The sequence below is a fragment of the Anolis carolinensis genome, chromosome 2 (genome assembly GCF_035594765.1).
Source record: "Anolis carolinensis isolate JA03-04 chromosome 2, rAnoCar3.1.pri, whole genome shotgun sequence".
NCBI classification, from domain to species: domain Eukaryota; kingdom Metazoa; phylum Chordata; class Lepidosauria; order Squamata; family Dactyloidae; genus Anolis; species Anolis carolinensis.
Window position 1 is genome coordinate 247,633,053 of NC_085842.1, and position 26,689 is coordinate 247,659,741.

General features: G+C 38.2%; 1 protein-coding gene across 3 annotated transcripts in view; it reads left to right on the forward strand.

The window, feature by feature from the left end:
- The window catches only part of vps13a (vacuolar protein sorting 13 homolog A), a 206,501-nt gene that overhangs the window by 102,248 nt on the left and 77,564 nt on the right, over positions 1-26,689 (forward strand). For all 3 annotated transcript variants that reach the window (XR_010003415.1, XM_062972011.1, XM_016991003.2), the window contains exons 38-50: positions 940-1,163; positions 3,032-3,264; positions 3,832-3,924; positions 4,911-5,267; positions 6,764-6,865; positions 10,234-10,392; positions 10,517-10,769; positions 14,114-14,274; positions 16,605-16,708; positions 19,195-19,492; positions 21,098-21,493; positions 22,148-22,252; positions 23,909-24,055. Coding sequence is in view for 2 of the 3 variants with exons in the window: in XM_062972011.1 (XP_062828081.1) it covers positions 940-1,163; positions 3,032-3,264; positions 3,832-3,924; positions 4,911-5,267; positions 6,764-6,865; positions 10,234-10,392; positions 10,517-10,769; positions 14,114-14,274; positions 16,605-16,708; positions 19,195-19,492; positions 21,098-21,493; positions 22,148-22,252; positions 23,909-24,055 (2,632 nt within the window). In the remaining variant the exon portion in view is untranslated. The remainder of the gene's footprint in view (positions 1-939; positions 1,164-3,031; positions 3,265-3,831; positions 3,925-4,910; positions 5,268-6,763; positions 6,866-10,233; positions 10,393-10,516; positions 10,770-14,113; positions 14,275-16,604; positions 16,709-19,194; positions 19,493-21,097; positions 21,494-22,147; positions 22,253-23,908; positions 24,056-26,689) is intronic.

A 26,689-nucleotide genomic window follows, 5' to 3' on the forward strand; every position in this document is an offset into this window, starting at 1 on the left:
GCTCCGTCCCTGTCGCCAGTACCAGCAAAACAGCCACTGCTGACCTCCTTGGAAGCCATACAGATCTTCACCTGTCCTACCAGCGCAGGCCCAGCAGATGCCGTCCTGGTCAGCGTCCCATTGTGAGATGATGTCAGATGGGGAGATACCAGATTTGCCACCAAGGTTGATACATATGGTTGTCCAAGTCCTCCTGCACTCTCCATCTCCAACCCCATTGGGCATGGCAAGACAACAACTCTTCCCGCCTCTGAAAGAATCACCTGCAAACGGGAAGCAGACAACACATCTGGCAAGAGTGGCGGCCGCCATAATACCAAAACTACCTTCCCAACTGCCCCAGACGGACAGCACTCTCCACCCCTCACGACCTCAGAGCAAGACAACATTGAAGCAGATAGTGTCAGATCACTCCGGTTGGAGTCAGTCCTCTTCCTCGACCTTGACTTTTCAACGGATCCAGAAAATTACCTAGTGGATCCTCCCTTTCCTACGGACAATATTTGATGGCATTCCAAAGCTGTATCTTTCATCAGTAAATGTCTTATTGTATGTTGTTGTTTTAATCTTTGTGTAGTCACACAAATGTAGTTTCACATCAGTGAAAACTAATGCAAGCCTGTCTGGTGAGAGAGGGGCAGGCTCATTGTCACAATTTGACTGCTCAAGGAGTTTGAAGCATAATATCTCTTCAGATCATGGTCAAAGTGTTTGAAATTTGGTTTTGTTTAAGGAAAAATAAAATACAAGAGATTTGGAAACTATTATAGAAAATTTTAAATTTTAAAAGGGGACAGGACACTACAGTTTTTATTTTGACACTTTTGGAATATTAGTCTTTTTTTGATTTAATGATTAAAATTAGCTAGTACATAAAGGTACTAATAGATTATGTGATACTTTGAATTCTGTTATTTATTCAGCCAACTTGTCTTTCAGAATGATAGAAATGAAACAGGGATCTGAAAAAAAGATTATGGTGGAGATAAGTTACAAGCAGGGAAGAGATGGCACCACTGTTCTTGACACAGTTGTTCAGGATACATATCTTTGTGCTAGCATAGAGTTTCTACTTACTATAGCAGATGTATTTCTGAAAGCTACTGCTGAAAGTGCTGCTGCCCAGCAAAACTTTTTTCAGACTTCAGCTGTAAAGGAACAAGGTCAGTTATTGGTTTTGGTATGTAGTGTTTTACATCACCTTCTATTCTATTTTTTTTTCTTTTTAGCTATAATTTTATCATTTAAATTATTTAATTGATTTAATTCATACTAGATTTTGTTTAATGAAGAGTGAATGTCAGTCTTGTGTGCTACTCACAACTCCTTATTTTAATGTGTACATTTTGCATTAAGTACATCGGTCTGAAGTGAAGTGAAGTGAAGTATATTTATTGAAGGAAATATAATTTTTTATTTAAAGCTACCTTTAGGCTTGTGTGATTAAATACAATGTGAAACATGGGATATTAATTTTACTAGAAAGGATGATCCAAGGGATAGGTTGTTTTGCTTTCCCATTGACAAGGAAAAAATGCTATAAAATAATGTCATTGAAATTGGTCATAATGTCTATGGGTTTACATTTGATTGTTAGTATGCTGTTAAGCAACTTGAGTTTAATTGTTTCTTTTGCCATTACATTAAATAAGTTTAAACCAGCATTTTTTCAGATACTGCAAAAATTTATTGCTACTGCAGCAATGAAAATTTGAGTAAAAATAAGACATATTCATTTTGTATACTTCATTTTGAAGTTTTCTCCCTTCGCCTGGCGCTTGGACCCAGGGAAGCAGGCCACAATCGCAGGCTGCTTCCTCTTTCTCCTCCTCTTGCGCGAAGGAGCTCCTTCTTGCGAGAGGAGAGGAGAGGGAAGTGCCCCGCCTCTTTCTCCTCTCATGCGAAGGAGCTCCTTCTTGCAAGAGGAGAGGGAGAGGCTGGAGGAAGCAGCCCTAGATCGCTGCTGCAGCAGCGTTCGTGGCCTACTTCCCTGGGCCGAGTCCTCGCCTCTTGGAAAGCAGCCCACGAGCGCTGCTAGGCAGTGGCACTTGTAGGCTCCTTCCAAGGGGTGAGGGCTCCTTTGAGAGGGGGAGGGGGCCCCGCGGCCCCTCGGATAATCCAGCGGATCGGTTCACCAGGGCTCAGTTTACCAAGCTTTTACTGTATTGTCAGTAAGCACAGTATATCAATTTTCCCCTATACTAGAGATCTTTGAATTTTGAAAAATTCTTACAATGAAGCAATTTGATCAGTTTTGGGGATAATTTACAGCTATTAACATAATGATCAAAAATGGTAAATAAATCTTCTGAGGTGAAAATTACATAAATCAAACTTTCACTCTCCAGGCGTTTTGGACTTCAACTCCCAAATGTTACAGCCAACTTTGCTTACAGTTCAACATTCTGAGAGTCGAAGTCCAAAACACCCAGAGAACCAAACTGACAAAAACAAAGCATCACCATATGTACAGTATATGGGTCTACCTTTAAAAAACCAAGATCCATATTGTAGTGATACCTTTACCTTTCTGGTATAAAAATTTCTGCATCCTTTTGAAGTGTCAGGTTATTGAAAAAGATGTTGCAAAACCAGGTAGTGTAGCGGGTGATGAGTTTATAATCATATTATCTTTATATTGTTTTGAGATGACATGTAAATTCATTTCTGCAGATTATGTATACATCAGTTCTAAAAATTTTTTTGTGGAGACAGTATTTTTTTAATGGAAGATCTGAAGGCATAAAAAGGGAACACATTATATGTAGTAGACATTAGAAGGAGAACTACCTATATCTCAAACAACGGGCCAGAATTTACTTCTAATCCTTTGAAAGGTTTTATTAAAGCCTGTCTTTTTTGCCTGTCTTTTTTTTTTTTTTTTGGCTTGTTCATAACATTCTCCTCCTATGATGCTACTGAAATATATGTATTTTACTTGAATCGAAATCTCGAGATAAAGATACATCTTTTAATAATATCATGGGATTGTGCATAAAATATGTACTAAATATAAAAATTTCACTTTCAGTTCCTGTACAGGCAGAATCCACTATGGGGATAAATGTTGTAGTTAAAAATTCCGAGATTGTATTTGTGGCAGATTTGACAAGAAGTGATGCTCCTTCATTGGTGACAACAGCACAATGTGAGATCTCCATGAAGTATGGCCCCAACCTGTATAAAATGACAGCCGCTGTTAAAGATATATATGCGAAAGCCTGCCCATTTCTTCCAGATATGAGAAAAGGCAATATTACTACGGTAAATATTTAAAATACCTAATCTAAAACTGTAATCATGCAAAGTATTATGCAAGTAAAAATAAAACTGGTGGGATTTGTAAAAAGGGGCAACTTAAATGAAGAATATAAGCAGCCCTAAACATGATCACATGTAGCAACTGTGTAATCTATCTTGCACTTGAGATGTATCGGATAAAATGTCATGTAGTCCTAATCACTGTAGATCACTGATCAGATTATATTTATCTAGATAGTGATCTGAATCACTTGAGTTTCTAATTTGTTTCAGCATGCAAAACATTTGATCTAATATCATGCACAGAAACTGGATAGCTATCTGGTTGGGATTTTTTAAAAAGTGTGTTAGCATGAATGTATCCTTCTTGCTTCCAGCATGTTTTTCCCAAGCAAATCAAGCAGTCTTAATTGCATGGGTCACAGTGTGGATGGCTTTTATTTGTTTTTTAGGAAAACTACCTTTTTAAAAATTCTGTTGTAAGTTCATGGGTTTTCATATTGTTTTAAAAGGCTTTTTAACAGGCTGATTCATATGTGTATGCAGTTAATTTTTTTTATTTCTACCCAGGTATTGCAGCCATGTGACTTTTTTTTTGAGATGATACAAGAAGGAAATCAACCCCTGAAAGCTGATCTCTCTGTTAAATCCATAACAATTAAGGTATGTGAAATGTTTGCATGTCTGTATTAGCCTTAAGAATAAAGGTAGCAATGTATTATTTAAGCACAACATGTGCATCTATATTATGCCATTAATCATTCTGTTCTCTAAGTCTTAAGAAACAGTTAATGGCAATATGCAAGAGCCTTTTCTCTGTGGCAGTAATAAATATGGAGTTCTCCTCCTGCCTATATTCTATTGCCATTTGAAGACTTTTTTTTAAAGATCAAGGTTTTGATTGTGCTGCTCCTTATTTTATTATCTCTTGCTCTCTCTAGGCTTTTCTTTGTGTGCTTTTAGTCTTAGGTTTTTTATTTGTCAACTTGAATACCATCTTTAGAGGGGAAAAGTAGGATATGCCATAATATTTATTTATTTCATTTAGCTGCTAGCCTTTTCCCAGAGTAGAGCCCAAGATAGTCTGCAGAAATCATCAATTAAAAATGTTTAAAATACAATTTTAAAATCACCTCATAAAACACTTGAAATCATTTTATCAGCAAAGTTTTAAAATATAAACAAAGCATTTCCAATAAAAGCTCCTTGTTTAAAAAAAAAAATCTTTGCTTGCCAGCAAAAAAAAACCAAAAAAAAAAACCTGAAAGGGACTTCCTGTGGGAGGACATTCCAGGAGGTGGAAGGAGTAACTGAGAAGGCTCTCTCTTTTTTCCTCACCAAGATAGCCTGTGACTGTGGCAAAACTGAAATAAAGCCTTCTCCTTTGGCAGATTCATATGGAGAGACACTGTCTTTCAGAAAGACAGATATATAGATATAGATATTGTATAAGTAAACCCATTTTAAAAATAAACTCAGAGAGCACCATCTATTGTTTTATAGTATTTGAAATGTTGAGGTGTTTTAAAGTGTAATGTAATTTCAAGAAAATAATCATAAATGTATTTCACTTGATCTCCACTTCTAATGTGCACTAATTCTTATTAGTAATGCACAGTTTCAATTAAAAGTAATCTTCTTTAACACAGGTGTCACCTATTATCTTGAATACAGTCATGACCATTACATCAGCATTTTTCCCAGCAGCAGAGACTGCAGAGAAGGATATTAGCCCAGTTCCACCAAATCTTTGGGAGAAGAAGGATATTAAAAATTTTAATTTGTGGTTTCTGGAAGAATCAAGTGAAAATAAAGATCTTGTTTCTGAAACTGAATTGATTCCTAATGGAGAGACACTGAAAATGAAAATTGAGACTTTGGTTGTAACTCTTGAAGCTGGAGTTGGTCACAGAACTGTGCCAATGCTCTTAGCAAAGTCTTCATTTTCTGGAGATGTCAAAAATTGGAGTAGTCTAATTAATCTCTCATCTCGTCTTGAACTAGAGGTAAGTAGAACAGAGTTCTGTTACTCCAAGAGAATATTGTAGATCTTTTACAATAAATAAATAAATAAATATTTTTTAAAAAATCATTTTTGTTTAATTAGCATTTTATTTATTTATTGTTGCATCAACATAGTTGCCTGATGGAGCTGTCTCAATTGTAGCAGTGTCTTTTCCTGAGCTTATGAAAGCAATCAAGGGTGGTTGGGGGGCATAGGGAGCAGTTTCCGCTGCAGAGCAGAGTTCCACATTTCTTAAAAGAGACTGTGTTGAGCCCTTTATTTGGGGAAAACCTCTTCCCTAAACACTGCTAGTAGGTAATTACTGGCAAGGTTCTTGTGTATTTAGTAACCTCTTAGTTCCAGAGATTGCTGGATGAAATTTAATATTTCAGTCATTTCAGTCTATCTTCAAACCTAGCTATGCAACGTTTTTGCTCACTAAGGAGGCATCTTGACTATCAATTTATGAGGCAGGGGTGCCGGACCAGCTTCATGGCCTAACACAACACGCGGAGCTGATCTAGCATAACACAACCTTGATCCACATTTCCTAAAGTCACTGGATGCTCCAGAGCTCCAGATTATCCAGATACTGCAGCCCCTTGAAATGAATTGATTTTTATATGCCGCCCCACTTTCCCTGGGCTCAGGCAGCCCAAGGAGAGGGGATGGCATATATCTTGTTAACACCAAAATGGAGCAAATACTCTTCGGGACTTGGCATTGAGGAGGGGGGATCAATTCCTCTTCTGCCTCCTTCTTTGTTTCCTCAGTGTGTTTGATATCATCATTCCAGGTGCCAAAGAATGTCTGTTGCCATTTTGATGGCTCGGGGCAATGCTTAGATAAGTTAGAGAGGGGCAAGGTATGGGTAGCAAGTGAATAGTGCTGAAGCTGTTTCAGTGCTGCTTGCCATGCAGCTGCTGAGCTAGTTCAGTGGCTGGCTGTGTAACCTCCATGCAGCTCCAAACCAGCTCAGGGGCTGATAGTGCAGCTGCTATCAATGTTTATCTGGAAAAGCCCACTCTAAATCAGCACCCTATGATGGATGGCTTGTGTTCATATACCTGTACAGTATATCCTTATCCTCTTGAAAGTACTGTATACACAAGGACCAGGTTGCAGTTAAAAACCGTCATTCAAAATGTTTTCCTGAAACATGTTACATGTAGCATTGGTGGGAACCTATGGCACATCATCACAGCTATTTAGTAACCATGGCCAAATTTTGTTGACCTCTTTAGAATGTATGCATTATCTGGATACTTTGAAAGACTGAGGTGAAATTTAAATCTAGCCATACTGAACATTTTAAAAACATTAATATAAACCACTGTTTTCTACTTTAAAATGCTTTCCACATAGACTAATAAGATAGTAAGAGTGATAGGCTTCTGCTTCATCTTAATAATATTAGTTTTACGTGTTCTTCATTTTATTATATCATGCAGATAGTTATCACACAGACTGTACTTTTAACTGAATTTTGTATTTTAGGTACATTATTATAATGAAATATTTGGAGTTTGGGAGCCATTACTTGAACCACTGGAAATTGATAACAGTGACGAATTCAGACCATGGGTTCTAGAACTGAAGGTATAGTTTTAGTAGTATAAATAAACCTAGGTCCAGGAGAGAACTACTTAATGAATGTATAATACATTAATTACACTATGTAACAAAATTTGGGGAAAAAATCTGTTCCTGGTTTGAAAGTGTTATTCCTGTTTAATTGTGTAGTACTGGTGGTGCAGCGGGTTAAACCGCTGAGCTGCTGAACTTGCTGACGGAAAGGGAGCAGGGCAAGCTTCCTCTGTTAGCCTCAGCTTCTGCCACCCTAGCAGTTCGAAAACATGCAAATGTGAGTAGTTCAATAGAGTCGGACATGACTAGACTTAATATCAGGGGGAAACATATACATAACCTACTTACTGTGAAAAGTAGTTGTTATACTCCAGAAACTTCATTTTTGTGGCTGCCACAAACTATGTTGAATTGGTTGAGACTCGATGAGATATTCATTGAAAAACTATGTGCTGCAAAATGTGCTGCAGGATGTCCTGCAGAAACAATTTTTTTGCAGTTTAATAAACTTCTATGCCTTTATGATAGAACCGGGCCATTAAAATGCTAATCAAGGTAGCAAATTGCAATATCCACACATGCCTCAGGTAGACAAGAGTTCTTTCCCCCACCCTGGACATTCCACAGATATATAAACCTCACTGTAAATGAAGATGGACTGAGGCAGGGAAATTGTAAATGCTGTTTCCACTGCTGAGGGGATTTTTGAGTCTTTTAATCCCTCTATATTATATGTATATCACCTTTATATGTGGGGAAGGATTACAGGGGGTGATCTTTATTCCAAGATCCCAGCCTCTGTCTCTGTAGTTAGGGATTTCTGTGTTGTTGTTCCCTTTCTGAGGTAAATGTGACTATTATTCTTCCCCAATTAGGTGATTTATTCAGGTAACTGCCACCAACGTGAGGCTCTTGAATTATTACCGATGAAATTTGGCTCCACAGACGCAGATGAAATGAAATGAGGCAGTTGTTAACAAAGAACAACAAGTTTATTGCGTACAAAGCTTATGGTTGCAGGTTGATTGATTAACTTATGGAACTTTAAATAAACAAGTGGTTTAATAACTCCTATAACCATCCAACAGTAGTCTTTGGTGTAAATCCACTCTCATACCCCTACTGATGTTATAAATTGTAGCGAACTCTAACATCAGCTGAGCTCCTTAGTGGACAATGTCCCAACTACAATAAAACTTGTAATTTGATCCAATACTGATCAAATCCCTGATCACTAGTCTTTTCTCAACTAGTGATCTTAACTAGGCTCCCTTTAGTCTGCCCTGACTAAAGATTCTTGGCCAGGCCTGTCTCCTCAGCCCTTCCTGATTGAAAAGCCTCCAGCCACGCTCACACACACTCATTCACTCACTCACTCTGGCTTCTCTTTTTAAAACAGCTCTTTTTTCCTTTCCTTGGCTCTGCCCACTTCTCCCTCTCATGAGCTAGCCAGCTTCGTCTCCATGGTAACCGCACCACTGTGGAATGAAACAAAATGGCTTCTGTTTCAGCTACTGTCAACTAAAACACAAATACATACTCCAACAGACAAAATTAAACACAATAACTATGACTTCTCCACACTCACTTACTTAATTTCCAACAGACCCCTCAAGCTCTGAGGATGCCTGCCATATGTCAGGATAGAATGCTGCTGGAGCATGGCCATACAGCCTAGAAAACACAACAATCTGTGTTACATAGTGTTATTTCTGTTTTACCATACAAATATTCATTTTGCCAACACATCCAATACTCCATGATTTGAGAATAGTTTCACAGCTATTGTATATCTTCCTCACTGAATAAAGAGAGCATAACAGATATAATATTTGTTTCCATTCACTTTAATGAGGGAAAGTACTGCTATTGGGAGCAGACTAGTGAGGGAAGTATCTGCTCTCTATGTCAACATTGCAAAGTCTTCAGTGTAGAACTTACAATATTCTAGCTCTCTGTTCCAAATGCACCTCACCATTTATAATGATACTATCTTTGCCCGGCCACGCATTGCTGTGGCTTATGGGAATCATTTGTTGGCCAGGTGGAATAGCAGTGAATAGCCTTGCAGCCTCAATGCCTGGCTGTTTTCTGGAGTAGCTGGAGTAGCAACCTCAATCAAAGAGCCACTTTGAAGCCTGGCTACTTTCTTTGTAGAGGAATCATTGTTTGGCCAGATCGAATTGCACCTAATAGTCTTGCAGCTTAAAAGCCTGGCTGTGTTCTACATAGGGCATCCTTGCTAGGCCAGGTTGAATGGGATGGAGATCTTGGTTGGCCAGGTTGAAAAGCACTTAATAATCTTGCTGCTTGCAAGTCTAGCTGCTTTCTACCTTGCTGAATCCTTGGTTGGCCAGTTTGAATAGCAATTAATAGTCTCGGTGTGGCAGGTATGAATGCTGCAATTAGACACCTTGATTAGCATTTAATGGCCTTGCGGCTTCAAAGCCTATTTGCTTCCTGCCTGGGGGAATCCTTTGTTGGGAAGTGTTAGCTGGCCCTGATTGTTTCCTTTCTAGAATTCCTAATTTCCCTGCGTTCAGCGTATTGCGCTTTATTGACTGTCCTGGCTTTGGAGATTATATTGTTCTGTATTATTATACCACAGTACTTATTTCATATTGTATGTATAATCTTATATTATCTGCTTAGAAGTGGATTATATGGCAGTGTGGACTCAAGATAATCCAGTTCAAATCAGATAATATAAGATTATAAATGGGAAATATAGCTGTGTGGAAGGACCTTGAGTCTACACTGCCATATAATCCAGTTCAAATCAAATAATCTGTATTTTATAGGCAGTGTGAATCAGGCCTAAGTGCACCCTGCCTGTGCCCTGGGTGCCATTTTGATTGAGGGAGTTGCTAGGATACGAAGGGGTGGGGCCTAAAGGCAGCGGGGGGGGGGGGGGCTCAAGGCAGCAGAACCTACCTTTCTAGCTGGCAGTTAGGGGGAGAAAGGCTTTTCCTCATCCTCTGTAATTTGGACTATTTTTCTGGGTTTTTTTTTAATTGAAAGACATATTTTGGATGACTATGTCTTTTGTGGCCAAATTTGGTGTGATTTGATTCATTGGTTTTGTTGTTTACTCCATAGTGAAATGAACATTACATTAATATATATATATAGATGTTTGTTTTTAGTAAAATAAACTAGCTGAAGCAGAAATCACGAGATTATTGTGTTATTTATTGTGGGTTTTCTTCCATTGTAAAGATGTCCTTTCACTGTCTTCTAAGTAGATTACTTCAAAGACTTCAATGATACAGTGATACTTAAATTCACTTTTGAAAGGTTATATTAAACTTGAAGTACTAGAAAGAGCAACAGACATTTGTTAGCGTTTTTTTCTCAACCACCTTTTTTTTCCTTCTTAGATGAAAAACAAAGCCAAAAAAACTTTAGTTGATTCAGTTGCTGAAGAGGAACACTACAAAGTGCCAGAATACAATACAGTAATAACGATTTACTCTCAAGATCAGTTAAACCTTACACTGTCCAAATGTGGGCTACTAATGTTGAGTAACTTGGGCACGGTAAGTACAATATTGATTTGATTCAGTGTCCTAAATGAATGAAAATTTCATTTAAAATATTTTTCATTAGGAAAAAAACCCATAATATCAGTTAATTAAATAGTCTTGTATTTTGATTTTGTAGGCATTTGCAGAGGCAGCAACACAGATCTTCAAAAAAGATCAGGTCCCCTTTGTATTAAAGAATTCCTTAGGGGTACCCATCATTGTCTTACCAAGTGATTCCTTTAGTGTCCTAAATGATAAACCAAAGGGGAATTCATTTTATCTTGAAGATGGACAAAATCTAAGTATGGAGTATATCAGAACTAAAAGTGATCAAGACCAGTTCACAGCGATGACTACCCTGAGCGGCAAACTATTTTACATTTGGCTCAGTAAGTAGACATATTTTAATATATTATTTCAGGAATCAAACTCTTTTTTGTTTTATTAGGCTATCTTTATCTATGGTACCATATATAATTACTGTAACCCAATGGATTGTACTGTGTTTCTAATTGTGCTTATTTTTTCAGACCTCTATTTAATTTTTAATCAATAAATATACAAGTTAGCATTCAAATGTGTTTATGTCAAGGTCAAACTATGCATTAAGCAGAAGATCTGTGTTTGGAGCAAGATGGGGAAACAGTGTACACCCCTCATACACAAATGTATTCCTTGACTTATTGAGAGCTGCTGGTTGCAGGTTGAAACTGGATGGAATATGCAGATCCTGTCTTTTTTCTTTTTTCTTTTGGTGTGGCAAACCTTCCCCTTCCTTGTAGATCATACAATTTTCTTAAGCTTGGAAAGTGTAAGGAAAATTAGCTAAACTTGGTACAGTCTGGTTGGCTAATGGGTGGGACATGTAAAGTCAAGGTGCAGGCTTCAATCAGGTATGGGGTCACACTATCTAAGCTTGCCCATGTGCTTACTCTGTTAGTCTTCTCTAGAGCTTTGTCATCACCCTTCCGCTTTCTGGCATGCTTATAGTTCATCAGGTTTGTCAGTCATGTTGTATAAAGCTGATATCTATATATATATAAAAAGGTAATGGAATCTCGGTCTAGGAGTAAACGACAAAACTGCAAGTCCCAGAAACACGAAACTTGGCAACACAACCTACCATCCTTGCCCCTAGGTTCCGAAAACAAAAAGAAAAGAAAAATAAAGTACTAATTAGAGGGATAAGAATAACACCACTTTCAAAACAAGGGAATTCCAAACAGGAAACAATCAGGGCCAGCTAACACCTCCCAACAAAAAATTCCCTCAGGGAGGAAGCAGCCAGGCTTTAAAGCTGCAAGGCCATTACATGCTAATCATTTTGCCTAATTGCAGCATTCGTACTTGCTTCCAACAGACAATAAACAACAATAAAAATATTGTATATTCACCAGCTTTAGGAAATAATATCCCCTGATGGAGCAGCGCGTTAAAGTGCTGAGCTGCTGAACTTGTGGACCAAAAGGTTGCAGGTTTGAATTGGGGGAGCGGAGTGAGCCCTCACTGATAGCCCCAGCTTCTGCCAACTCAGAAGTTCGGAAACATGCAAATGTGAGTAAATGAATAGGTACTGCTCCGGCAGGAAGGTAACGGCACTCCATGCAGTTATCCCACATGACCTTGGAGGAGTCTATGTACAACGCCACCTCTTCAGCTTAGAAATGGAGATAAGCACCAACCCCCAGAGTCAGAAACGACTAGACTTAATGTCAGGGGAAAACCTTTACTCTTTACCTTAACTACCAACAATTCCTCAATACTTTATTTCCCATATCACCATACTTCGCCACAGCAACGTGTGGCCGGGCACAGCTAGTTTCATCATAAGTTTAGTGGAGATTTTAAAATGGAAACCAAATCTAGTTAAGAGATGAGGAGTGTGTGCCCATCAAGAGTGGTGTGGAAAAATCTACTTATGGGACAGTGGAAGTGTCCACACTTCTTTGCTGGGGACAGTGAGTTTTGCCCTGTTCACAGGTGGCAGTGTTGTGACTGCGCCTTCGGGGATTATGGTTGATGGTGATGGGATCCGAAGAGGAAGAAAAAACCCTCATTCACTGGAGGAGTTGCGCAGGAAGCGACTTAGAGAGCTATATGGGGGATCTTCTGAGGAAGATTCAGATGGGGAGTTTGGGGAAATGGATGCTGAGGAACAGGTGGTGGCTGGGGAAGCGGGCACTGAATGGGCACAGCCACCGGAGATGTCTGGGGATTTGGGGCCTATGGATACTACTGAACCTGGGGTTTCTGCAGGAGCTGATCCCACTTGGGATGCTTGGAGAAGGGAGGATGGTTCTTTAAGTGTTCATGGGGCTAAGTGTGGGCAGGATGATTGGGACTCCGACGAATTGCTAGGTACTCCGGATCCACGAGCTCTAGCTGTGTGGAGTTCGGACTCTGAGTAGATTTGGGACACCTGGTGTTTGGGTGTGAGTGTTTGGTCACCCAGGAGGAAGGGGAATAAAATGGGAATGTTTGGCCACTGCACTTTGCGTGTGGCAAGGTGTTGCTGAGGCGCCATTGGCATCTCTGTGTTTCTGTGAAGACTGGACTTGGACTGTGATTCGGATCTGCTGATACCATCTGGCTTGGCTCTCGCTGTGTCTTATTGTGGACCTGGTTTGGATGACTCCACCCTCTTCGGACTTTGGATTGAATTTGACCTGGCTTCTGTCTACGCCTTCTGACTGACGACTACTCCCGGCTTCTGACTACTGGTTTGCCTTTCGGAATTTGCTGCTGCCTCCTGACCTGACCTTGGATTCTTCTGACGACGGCTATTCATCATCCCTTTGAAGCTCTCGGCTTTATCTGCACCGTGGAAGCAGTTTTACTTCTCTTCTAGTTTGTTTGTTTTCAAGCCAGTTTGCTGTTTTTCTTTTGGGAACTGTCCCTTTAAATCCGCAGAGCCGGCTGTCTTTTTTCAGAAACGGTTTGAAGCCAAGAGAGGCTTTTGCACTTTCAGTTATACTCTGCAGCTTCTGGAAGGTTTCTAGCCTTCGTTTATTTTGCATATTTTCTAGAGTCAACTCTATTTGTTCTCCATTTGTTCTTTTAGTTTTTATTGAATGCCAGCATGGGAAAATAGCATGGCTTGTTTTTGAGTTATTTTTGTCCAAACTACTCTTGAAACACTGATAAGTGAAGTGTTTCAAGGATACTTTCTGTGTTTATGTTATTTTTGGCTTATCTTCGGAATAAACTCTGTTTTGTTTGTTAAGTGGCGTCTGACTCTTGACAGCAGGGGTACCACACAGTGACATGTCTTATGTCTATCATCCTGCACAGATATTGAGGAGATAGTAATTTAGTTGTACTACCTGTCAGCCAGTGCCTGGAGCAGGACCCATGCTGGGAACCAAGCCTTATACAGATGTAACAAATAACCGTGTGGCTTCTTTTATTCTAATACAGTAGTTTTATTCTACCAGCTGGTAAACCGGCTGGGATTTCTGGGAGTTGTAGGCCAAAACACCTGGGAACCCACAGATTGAGAACCGCTGTTCTAATACATGCTGTATGTGTTTGTTGGTTGGTAATTGGGATTGTGTTGCTGCTGAATCTGCAAATGGGAATCTAGCAGAGCTAGCCCCTTTTCAGTGACAAAGATAATTCATAATAAGTGTATTGAACGAACACTGGTGATACTGTGTTGTTAGGAAATAAAAGTAATTTATACAGAGCAAGTAATCAGTTTCTTTTCTTTAAATTCAATGTATTTAATTCCTAGCTCCCCAGAATCATTCTACAACTGACAAGATTCCACTGACAAAAGTGGGGCGAAGTCTTTACAGAGTAAGACACAATGATTCTGGTGTTGTACGGTCGATTGTTTGTCAAATTGATACCACTGAAGGGAGCAAGATGATAACAGTACGCTCACCCATTCAAGTAAGATATTTTAATGGTTGGTAAATAGATTTTAAAATATTTCATTCTCTCCTAACTTAATCATTTGAGAAATCACCATTGTTTCCCAGAAGCTGTAGCCAGCTTGTCCAATGGGAGTTGAAATCCAAAATACCTGGAGGGACACAGGTTGTGCAGGCCTCTTGTTGTATATTGTGTTTAAACATCTGGTAAATGAGTAGATTTGACATAGTAAATTTACTATTCTGAAAATAATTACAAAATAATGTTTTCTTGTTATGTGTCTGCAAACTGGCTTCACATTATTGGTTTCCCTCCAAATGAGAAACTTCCAAGAGGTTTTTGACTGCCCTGGCTAAGTCTTCTATTTTTAAGGACTGAATTTAAACCCTGATTTGTTTCTGTCCACCTGTACGGTGATCTACCTTTTTCCTACTGTTATTTTACTAAGAATTATTGGAGTTCTTGGTTTCTGCTGGATCTGGTTCCAGAATCTCATGAATGCCAAAATCTGTGGATACTGAGCTTTCATTATATACAGTGGCATAATAAAATGGTGTCCCTCATATAAAATCACTAATTCAAGGTTTGCTATTGGGATTTATTTTTAAAAAATCAAGCAGTAGATGGTAGAATCTGTGGAGAAAGAAACTGGATACAGAGAACCACATTTATTGTCTTTTTCACTGTAGGGGACTGGACCACATTGTAAAGGTCTACATGCCCAGCTGCTGAGCTGACTCAGGAGCTCACAAGTGTCCTGAGCCATCTCAATAGCTGAACGGTGCCTGCATGGCCCGGCAGTGCTGGAAGTGGTTCTGTGCTGCTGGATTGCAACCCTTACCTTGCTCCTGTCATCCTGGCTTTAACACTACCAGGCACAAAAAAGGCAATGGTTGCCATTTGGCACCTGTAGTGACACTAGCCAGAGTGATGAACCAATACAATAGAGGAGAGGAAAGAAAGTAGGAATCACTTCAGTAGACTTTGGAAGGATAGTTCTTTAAACAGTTTTGAAACAGGATAGTGGTAGTTAGGTCCACCCAGAAAGTGGAGATTTAGGTATATCCCACAAGTGGCGGGTTACTCCTTCAGCTTCCTTGAGATTGTGATATTGACTTGATACTTAACATGAATGGCCATTCTACAGAAGCTGAAAGACCAATTCATGCTCACCTGGGGATGAAAAAATACCTCACTTTCCTTGTCTATTCTTTCTGTGCTCAGTGTTTTTCTGTCCAGTTAACAAGGCTATGAAATCAAACTGAAGGGGGCAAGGGGACTTAATGGTTGGATTGAAATGGAATGGAATTTTTGAGAGCTCCTGTCTTGATCAGATAGGTGCAAGGGGATAAACTCACATATGGTTGATTCTTCCTTCAGCCTATCTAGAATGACCATTTATCTGCAAACCTCTCATCTTAACTCCCTGGATCCATAATGATCAGCTGCTGTCATCTTATAGTTTCATTCGACATGTAGTGAAAATGATCTCATAGTTTCATCAGATGGCTAGCATACTACATACTACATACATTTGAAACTATTCCACAAGAATTGTAACTACTTCAACAGCCTTCCTTAGAGGTATGGCTCTACCAGAACTTATCAAGTGATGACATGGTCCCAGCCATCCACCTTCCATCAAGCACAACTATTTTGATGCTCATGTCAGAGCTGATGTGGTTTTTGGCCTAACCATGTGGTTCTGTCCGACCTGTGTAGCCTGGTAAAATTACTAATACTTATCTACATATATGATGAAAAAAGAGACCTCAGCAAAGAAAGCAGATTGCTTGCTTGTGCTTTCTATATTCGTTGTGTGTCATCTGTTCACCTAGAAACCCTACACCTTCTCTCTTTATCAGACATTTATCTCATCTTTCTATAACTGTGTCTGCTGGCTATAAACTGAAAATCAGACAGTTGAGAGATGTGCACAAGAAAATAGAAAGAGGCTTCTATCAGACCTCTAGATCCAGGATGTCTAGACATACTGCTCTGCACAGGTGCAGAACCGAATGCACACATGTCCATAAAAAGTAACACAAGTTACATGTTCACAACTTGTGTTTGTATTTTCATTCTGCTTCCAGGATGGATGGAATATCTGTGCTAAAAGCACAGATTGATGTAACCTCACTTTCAGTGAAGCAAATTTAAGTGTACATAAATTGAGAGAGTTGTAACCTGTGCTTTCTCCAAAATTGAACAGGGGTTATGACATCTTGTTGGTGTTTGGATTGGTAGTCTTTGTTTCCTTATGCTGATGTGTGTGTGTACACACAAACACATATAATCCTTTCCCATTTTATTACATTGTATATTTAGTCTTCAATTTCTCCATCTAGATAAAGAATCATTTTTCAATTCCCTTGAGTGTTTTTGAAGATGGAAAATGTTTAGGAGTGGCTTTACCAGAAGATGAATTCAGCATACCATTGACCTCTTACAGGTAATTCTTCCTTTCCTTTTCCTTTTCTCTCATTTTTTCTTTTTGGTTTACCTATATTTCATACAAAACTTACAATAAGCATATTTTAAAGTCAATTTTCTGTTATATATATATGTGTGTGTGTGTGTGTGTGTGTATGTATGTGTGGTTTCAGTTAAAATTGTTTCAGTTAAAATTGTTCTTTCCAATTAGAAAGGATTGAACTGTCTGGTCTTATATTTTACACTCATAGATGTCATGACTTCTAAAGTCTGTAGAATTGAAAAATTGGAATGGGTTACCCACTTAATTTATTGTGGAATAATAATAATAATAATAATAATATTATTATTATTATTATTATTATTATTATTATTTTATTTCTTACCCGCCTCTCCTCACGGCTTGAGGCGGGTTAAAACATTATTAAAACACAAAATCAAAACACATAGTCATTTAAAAGCACTCTAAAATACACATATTAAAACATATTTATATACAGTACATATTAAAATACACAAGAATTAGATATTAAATTAAAGTTTAAAATTTGTCAATAAAGCTATGGCCTGCCAGAAGAGACAGGTCTTCCCTTGTGTCTTAAATTCTGACAGTTGATTTAGCTGTCAGAGCCCTGCTGGCACATCATTCCACTGTCTTGGGGCAGTTAATAAAAGGTCCTCTGGGTGACAGTTGCCGGTTGGGTTCTGGTAGGCTGGAAGAGGCAGCCCACAGAGGACCTCAGTGTTCAGGGTGAGTTATAAGTTTGAATCCAGGTTGGTTATATTTGTACAATCTGTCTAATAGAAAAGGGATTCTTTTTCGTGGTCTCTGTGAATACACACAGATAGGTTTCACTGTGCCTGCGTAGGACCTAACAGAAAGCTTCTCCAAGCTCTAGCTTCAGATTTTGGTGGTAATCCCACCCACACCTCACCTGGGCATAAAAGGTGTCCTGGCCGACGGTGCCTCAGTTCCTTTTTTCCCTCCGCCTCAGAGTTTTGCTATTCATCAGAATATCGACAACAAGATTCATATGCTGCACAACTTGCTCAGTGAAGATCCCAGACTCCAGTGGCCATTTGTTCTGCCTTCTCTGCCAAAGCGAAGGCCATGTTGTCAGAGCATGCCAGCACTGCCAGATGTTTACATCACAGGCCAGGAAGAACAGGGAAGCAAGGCACTTCACTTCCTTTTTTCCTCTGCCTCAGCTATTTTGGAGCTTCGCTCTCCATCAGAATGTCTACGACAAGATTCATATGCTGCACAATTTGCTTAGTGAGGATCCCGGACTCCAACAGCCATTTGTTCTTACCTGTGAATTATAAATCTTGAAACTTTTTGCACTATGATGAAATTGGTCTAGATATTATGTGTTACTGTTAATGACTATGCAGCCCAGCCACCTTGAGTACCTTAGTACCTGTTCTCTCATTATTTGCACTAGGTGTTGCCTAGATGGGTTCACACCTTTAATTTTTTTGTAATTCATGCTATCAGCAAGCCCTCTGGGTCCATTCTTACTCAGTAAAACTACCTCATTCAACTGTTTTGACCACATGGGGTCGCTCTATAATGTTATTGCTATGCACATTTCTGACCAGGCTGTTATCTGGTCAATGACTGATTTACTTGCTCAATAAACTGAGTTCTGTTTTTGCACTACCTTGGTGTCAGTTTGACATGTGTCCTGCCTTCCTATACCTCAGCTTGCTAGTCTCTGTCTATGTGTATTCACAGAGACCACAAAGAAGAAGGGCAGATTGCTCACCTGTAACTGTGTTTCTTCAAGTGGGCTTCTGTGAATTCACACAATCCCGCCCATTCCTCCCCTCACTCATGCAAGCCTCCTCCTTTCTAGCTGCTTGTGGCTTAGAAATTGAGGAGCCACCAGCCAGGGCACCTTTTATATTCTGGGGAGGAGTGGGTGGGGTTACCGCCACTTGGAGAAGCTTTCTGTTAGGTCCTATGCAGGTGCATTTAGACCCATCTGTGTGAATTCACAGAGGACCACTCAATGAAATATAGTTACAGGTATGCAACCTGTCCTTATTTTAAAAAGTGCGTAAAGTGAATGTTAGTGTCTCATAAGTCACATTGCTAAACACTCCTCTGCTTTATTTTAGTTTTTAAGTTATCTGGTGAAGAACTTTCTGATTTAATAAACATTAATAAACAGTATGCTGTTATTCTGGATGCCTGTGGGTTACTGCTTTATAATTTATAAATTTAAAATGTTTTATGTTTTTTCAATGCTTCCCTTTTAATATGGTATTATTTCTTATTATATATTGTTTGGTTTAGATTTCTTCCTTGTGTATTTGAATCTGCATTTAATCCTTTCTGTGTATTTTAATATATTTTATTTTATCTCTGTGTTTTAACTATGTTGTACCCCAACTTGAGCCGCAAAAAGAGGTGGGTAACAAACAAAATGTGGTGTTGTTGTTGTAGAACATACTGCAAAACAGCCTAAAGTTAATAGTGACTGGTGTGTTTATTTACAGATCATTATTGTTTTTCAAACCAATGGTGGATGAACATGACGTTTCTGAAGAGTACTCCTCAAGTGAAGGAATTAGTTTTGATGAAATGGTTAAGAATTTTGGCAAATCGTTGCAGAAAAAATGTCTGCCTGTAAAATCCTCTGATCATCCACTCCTCATCAATATTGTTCCAATGCAAGATACTTTGACATGTTCTGCTTGTACAGGAGATCAGTGGGATTTACCATATGTTGTTCATTTATGGCCTTCTGTTCTGCTCCGCAATCTTCTTCCTTATCATATTAGTTATTCCTTAGAGGTAGTGTATATTTTTGGTTTTCTATTACCATTCTAGTGAACATATCAAAATATTTTTATACTTTGGAGTTTGTCTTCATTGTGTATTCCATAAATATGGAGCTTACTGCCAATCTAACAAAACATCCTTAATCATGTCCACAGTTCAATCACTGTATTCCTTGAATACCAAGTGCATATGTCACGAAACTGAAATGGTGTCTAGTCTCTCAACTTTCTTACCACCTTCTGACCATTCTGTCATCAGATCTTAATTAGGATTTCAGTTATTATTAGCCTTTGGTATATCATTCTGTTATCTGACTATGCATCATCTGTTCTCCTTCAAGTGGAGTTACAAACCTAACTCCAGAAAATATTATCTCCTACTTCTCAAACACTTTTTGTTGCATTTTTTCCAAATACTACAATTCAGCAAAATTAATTTTACAAATAAAAGGAAATTCTAGGTTTTACAATATCTTACATGGGGTTCATATATACTGAGCTATGTTTGTATGAACATATTGCAGCCTTTTGCATTTTAATTGTACTTCAAAATAACAGGGAAGAATTACTTCAGACTTAATTTACTATACTATCAGACAAATGATTGTGGACCCATTAGATGTGTATCGTGTAAAATAAGTGTTGTAATGAGTGATTCAAACTCAAGTCTCCATAGAACTATGAAACTCATGGGATGACCTTGAGCTAATTCTTATCTTCCAGTTTGAGCTACCATCCTGTGGTGGTTACAAGGATAAAGTGAGGGGAGAGCAGTGTATGCCAGCTTATGCTCATTGGAGAATAGATGGGGTGAAAAAAATAAAATAAATATATTCAAATAGAAATTTTCCTTCTTTGACATTCTCTGTATAGCAATTGAAACAGTCTTTCAGCGCAGTGTTTATTGTACATATAATCCACAAATGGATTCATTAAAGAAATCACACATGCATGGGTTCATAATTATTAATTCATCAATAGTGTTTAATTAGTGCTTGTAAGGTTTTTTAATTTAAATTAAATTATTCCAGAATTTTTTAAAAATAAATTCTATAGGTTGTGGTATTCCATGTATCCATATGACCCTCTTTTGTTCTACTCTGGAATAAGAATCCTAATCTGTTCCAGGAAATTGAATTTTGAAGCTCTTAATCCTAGCACATTTGCTGAGAACCATGTGAGAGTCATTAAACCACAGAAATAGGAATATTAATGGGATGAGATTGTTTTTGGTGCAATTGATAAAAATATATTTTCAAAACTTCATGCAGTTTTATACTTTTTTGTAAAGCTCAGATAAAGTATGTGAAGGGTAAAATATTGGGGTTTTTTACCATCATACTGGAAATATATTTAATGGAATAAAATAATGGAAATTCAAATACCAGTCTTGCCCTTTCAACTTGCAATTGTATTTATTTTTAGGTTATTAACGTTTAAATCAAAGCAATCTCTTTTGTGTTAACTTTTCAGTCTATTGGATAGTTCTCTTAATATGTAATTGATCATTTCCACATTTACTTGAATTTCATATACAGTTCTTACTGAATTGATCAGATTATTAACCATACATATATTTTGAACATGTTATAACTTGAATCCCACATTTTTTCCAAAGGGGGATAATATGTCATACAACATTCTGGAAGATGGATGTTCAGCTCAGATTCATAATGCAGTGTTAGATGAGACCAAGCTGGACTTGCAATTACTGAATTATCTCAATAAAAATTGGACTGCAGAATACCCCATCCAAACGGATCAGGAAGAAATTGGTTTCATCACATTCTCCTGCATTACGGACCTTGATAACTTAGAACTAGATATTGCTATGCATGTAACATATGCCACAGGACAAATGATTGTTGCAATTCACAGTCCATATTGGATGGTAAATAAGACTGGTCGAATGCTACAGTACAAAGCGGATGGTATTCACCGAAAACATCCACCTGAATATAAAATGCCACTTCTTTTTTCTTTCCAACCTAAATATTTTTACAATGAAAACAAGGTAATTTCAGACAATTAATTATGTGTGTAAGTATAGAATTATGTTAATTAGCCTGTGCATCCACTAGTAGTGTGTGTGTGTAAGAGAGAGAGGGAGGGAGAGGGAGAGAGAATGAATGTTTTTGTCTTGGACTTTTCAATAAATGTAACAGGGTATTGCATGTAATGTTGTACATTCCCTGATGATAATGATAGATTGGATTTTGGTAAGTTATTGATAATGCTGATGCTGTTTTATATCACAAGTTAATGCATTATTTTCCTGCCTCATGTGATTTTGAGTAAAGGAAAGGGTATTCTGTGTAACACAATGCTTAAGACTTAATTTTATTTTGAATAGTTTTTGTATTTCGTAGACTAGCTTTCACACATTACACTAAGGTTCTCAGTTATGACAACAAAAACAGAGCTTCTGGGAAACAAGAGAAAGTACAAATATAAGTTACTGAATGCTAAAGTTTCCAAAAGTACAAAAAATATGTAGGCAAAAAATTGCAACCCAAGGAGGATTGAACATGTCCAGTACCTATTGAGATCTGAACATCTGTACGTATGAAGAGAGAATGAAAACTCTTATCTTCCAAATGACAGCCAATTTTATTTTCCAATTTTTAACAATAATGAAGACAGTATAATAGATGTTCTCCTTTTACAGGTTCAACTCATGGTGACAGATAGTGATCTTTCTGATCACTTTTCTCTGGATACAGTTGGCAGTCATGGCTTTGTTAAATGTAAAGGACCCAAGAAGGACTACCAAGTGAGTAGTTTCATCAAATACATTTATATTTGTAGCAAGCATAATACACATGTGTATGTAAAGCATAGTCCTATCTAATTCTTTGAGAGGTGTCTATGAATAAATATGTAAACTAGACTAGCGTAGTAAGTTTGAGTATTGGACCCCAACTGGTGAGACAGGGTTTAGATCCCCAGTCAACAGTGGAAACCCACTTGGTGACCTTGAGCAAGTCACACTCTCTTAGCCTTATTGGAAAGCAAAGGCAAACTCCCTTTGAAGTAGTTTTGACCACCACCACCCCTTTTTTGGTAGGTTTACCTCAGGGTTGCCATAACTCACAAACAACTTGAAGGCACACAACAACAAAAATTAAGATTGTAGGATTAAGGATCAGATAATTCTTTGCTTTTTCTTTCAATCCTCTTCTTCAGTCTCCCAGAACAAAACTTATATTTTAAAAAGCCATTTTCCAACAGCATTTTTATTTTGTTTTTCCCAATAAATAACACTAAATCATTACTCAGTGGATTCTAAGAAAGTGTAGCTTTGGTGTACATTCACTAGCCAACACATTAGCATACTAAATTAACAACATTTATATATGAATGGTGGCACAATTTCAAAAATGTTAAAATAGCACAATATGAAAAAGGAATAGCAAAAATATTGTATATACTACTCACAAATATTCTTTAATAAAATAGAAAGTTGATGTTTAGACATTTAAACTATTTTTGTTGCTGCTGTTGTGTGAGCTCCTATGGCAAAAATTCAAAGAACTCCTTTGGCATGGCAATGTCATAGTACTGTAGCAGAATATACTCTGAAAGTAAAAAGTCCTAAATGCATATACAGTAGAGTCTCACTTATCCAAGCTAAACGGGCCGGCAGAAGCTTGGATAAGCGAATATCTTGGATAATAAGGAGGGATTAAGGAAAAGCCTATTAAACATCAAAGTAGGTTGTGATTTTACAAATTAAGCACTAAAACATCATGTTATAAACAAATTTGACAGAAAAAGTAGTTCAATACGCAGTAATGTTATGTTGTAATTACTGTATTTCAAATTTAGCATCAAAATATCACAATGTATTGAAAACATTGACTACAAAAATGGCTTGGATAATCCAGAACCTTGGATAAGTGAGACTCTACTGTACATCCTTTATATGTAGAGATCCAACTAGCAGAAAACAGTGAAGACATAACAATTATTTTAGAATGTTAAGGAAGCAAGTGCAAAGGCAGAGAAAAGGTAGGAAAAAAGGACAACCACATTATAAGTGAATAGACTCTATCAAAGAAGCTAAGGCCTTGGGTCTTCCAAAACTAAGCAGAGCTGTTGATGTCATTGTGACTATCGCATTCATAAGATCACCAAAGATAGGAAGGATTGGAAAACACTATTTTTTGAATCCTTGAGCGTTTATACATAATACGGTGCCAGATGGACCAATAATCCAGTGTAGTATAAGGAAACATTGTATGTTTGTAAATATGTTCATGTGAGAACAGGAGGAGTGATGAGCTGACAATGTTATATGTGATACAGTGTGCACTTTATTTTCTTTGTCTTCTTCAAAATATGCTAGCACATTATGCAAAAACTGCCAGTCTGTAGATACCACAAGAGCAAGACAGATGAGATATAACAACTTTTTTTTCCTTTCCAGGTTGGTGTCACTATAAATAACAGCAGCTTTAATCTCACTAGAATAGTGAGCTTCACTCCTTTTTTTATGGTCACAAACAGAAGCACACTTACATTAGAAATAGCTGAAGAAAGCAATGAAACATGGATACCAGTACATTTACAGCAGGTAAAACTTTTACATAACATATATATTAATTTATTCAAAATATTTCCTGTTGTATCTCCATCCACAAATAATAGTCGTTGCATGTGAAATGTTTCTTTGTGTGTTGTCGAAGGCTTTCATGGCCGGGTTGTTGTGTGTTTTCCAGGCTGTATGGCCATGTTCCAGAAGTATTCTCTCCTGACATTTTACCCACATATATGGCAGGCATCCTCAGAGGTTCTTCCAGAATACTTCTGGAACATGGCCATACAGCCCGGAAAACACACAACAGCCCGATTTCTTCATGTTTCATTAATTGGCTCTTAGTTGTTGCATTAGTTTTCTGGGCAATATTTTATTTTGCAAACCTGCTTTCTCAGTTAATTCTTAAATTTATCTTTTCTTCAATAATATTCAGTTTGTTCATTATACTTGAGGTTTTTCTTTTTAAATAGCTGTGATTTGGAACAAAAATGTAATAGCATTAGTCCTTGAAGCATGCCATTAGCATATTCTTTTTGGTTAGAAATTACTAAGGGATGAATTAACCCATTGGTTGTCCTTGCATGCTGTGCTCCTAAACACATCATGAATATGTACTTGGGCAAAAATAAGACGTGGAAATAGAACGTGACTTGAGTGGTTGCTAATTGTTTTGGGGATTGCAGTGACGAAAAAGGTCTATGATAATTATGCTTATATTAAACAACAAAGTAAAGCTTCTCAAAATACCTTTAAATTCCACTGATTCTAAGTTTGACATTTAATACTGTTTCATAACATTGTTTCACTTTGGTTTGATCATTGTTGTGATTTCACAGTTCACATATCGCAGTTCAAATACTGCATAGAGAGCTGGACCAGAACTAACAAAATGAATTTCCATAAGGATAAATATACAGTACCATACTTAGGCAATAAAAATGAAATGCACAGTTATAGGATGGGAAACACCTAGCTTGAAGACAGTCCATGTGAAAGGGATCTAGGAATCTTGTTAGACCACAAGTTGAACATGAGTTAACAGTATGATGCAGCAACTAAAAAAGCCAGTGTGATTCTAGGCTTCCTCAATAGGAGTATAGTGTCTAGATCAGGGGAAGTCATAGTTCCACTCTATTCTGCATTGTATCCAGTGTTGGGCACTGCAGTTCAAAGATATTGACAAGCTTGAACATGTCCTGATAAGGGCGGCCAAAATGAAACCGAGCCCTATGAGGAATTGCTGAGGGACTGGGTAAGTTTAGCTAAGAAAAAAGAAAACTGATAACCATGTTTAAATATTTGAAAGGATACCATGGGGGAAGCTTATTCTTTGCTGCTCTGGAGACTAGGACTTAGAGTAATGGATTCAAATTGCAGGGAAATGATTCCACCTATACATTAGGAAGAACTTCCTGACAGTAAGATCTGTTTGGCAATGGAATATGCTGCCTCCAAGTGTGGTGGAGTCTCCTTCTCTGGAGGGTTTTAAGCCGAGGCAGGATGATGATGATGATGATGATGATGATGATGATGATGATGATGATGATGATGATGATGATACTTTATTTGTACCCTACCCTATCTCACTGAGGGGACTCAGGGTGATTTCCAACAAAAGTAACAAAATGGCCAACATTCAGTGCTGAAAACAAACTAATAAAACAAATCAAAACAATGGATAAAATAATCTCAAAATAAACATATACAACTAAATAAAAACAATACATAATTAAACTTAAATAAACATAATATAACCCATGACACACAATTTCCACAGGCTGAAGTAGGTCCAATATCTAGGCGAGGATATATATAAAGGTGTACTAGTCTTCCTCCATATGTTAAGATGCATAAATGAGTTTTTAAAAGCTTTACAAAGGATAAGAGGGTGGGAACTGTTTTTATTTATTTAAGGAAGGAGTTCCAAAGGAGTGGGACGACCACAGAGGCCATCCCTCTCATCCCCATTAACCGTGCTTGAGACGGGGGTGGAGCTGGTTTGTAGTCAGAGATGCGGTTTTTCAAATTGTCTGGGCCCAAACCATTTAGGGCTTTATAGATAATAACCAATACTTTGTATTTAGCCCGGAAGCAGACAGGCAGCCAGTGCAGCTACCACAACATGGGAGTGGTTCTCTCCCTGTACGGCACTCTTAATTAGTAACCTGGCTGCCGGTCTTTGGACCATTTGCGGCTTCTGAACTGTCTTCAAAGGCAGCCCCACATAGGGAGTGTTGCAGTAGTCCAAATGGGATGTGAATAAAGCACTACTGTGGCCAGATCAGGTGACTCAAGGTATGGACGCAGCTGGTGCACAAGTTTTAACTGTGCAAAGGCACTCCTGGCCACCGCTGACACCTGGCATTCCAGGGTCGGTGAAGAGTCCAGGATCACCCCCAGACTGCGAACCTGTGTCTTCAGGGAGAGTGTGACCCCATCCAACACAGGCTCTAACCCCACACCCTGATCCGCCTCCCGACTGACCAGGAGCACCTCTGTTTTGTCTGGATTTAATTTCAATTTATTAGCCCTCATGCAGTCCATTACTGGAGCCCCCAGATGGCGTAGTGGACTAAGTGACTTGTCGGTTGGGTTGCTGACCTGAAAGCTGCCAGGTTCGAATCCCACCTGGGGAGAGTGTGGATGAGCTCCCTCTATCAGCTCCAGCTC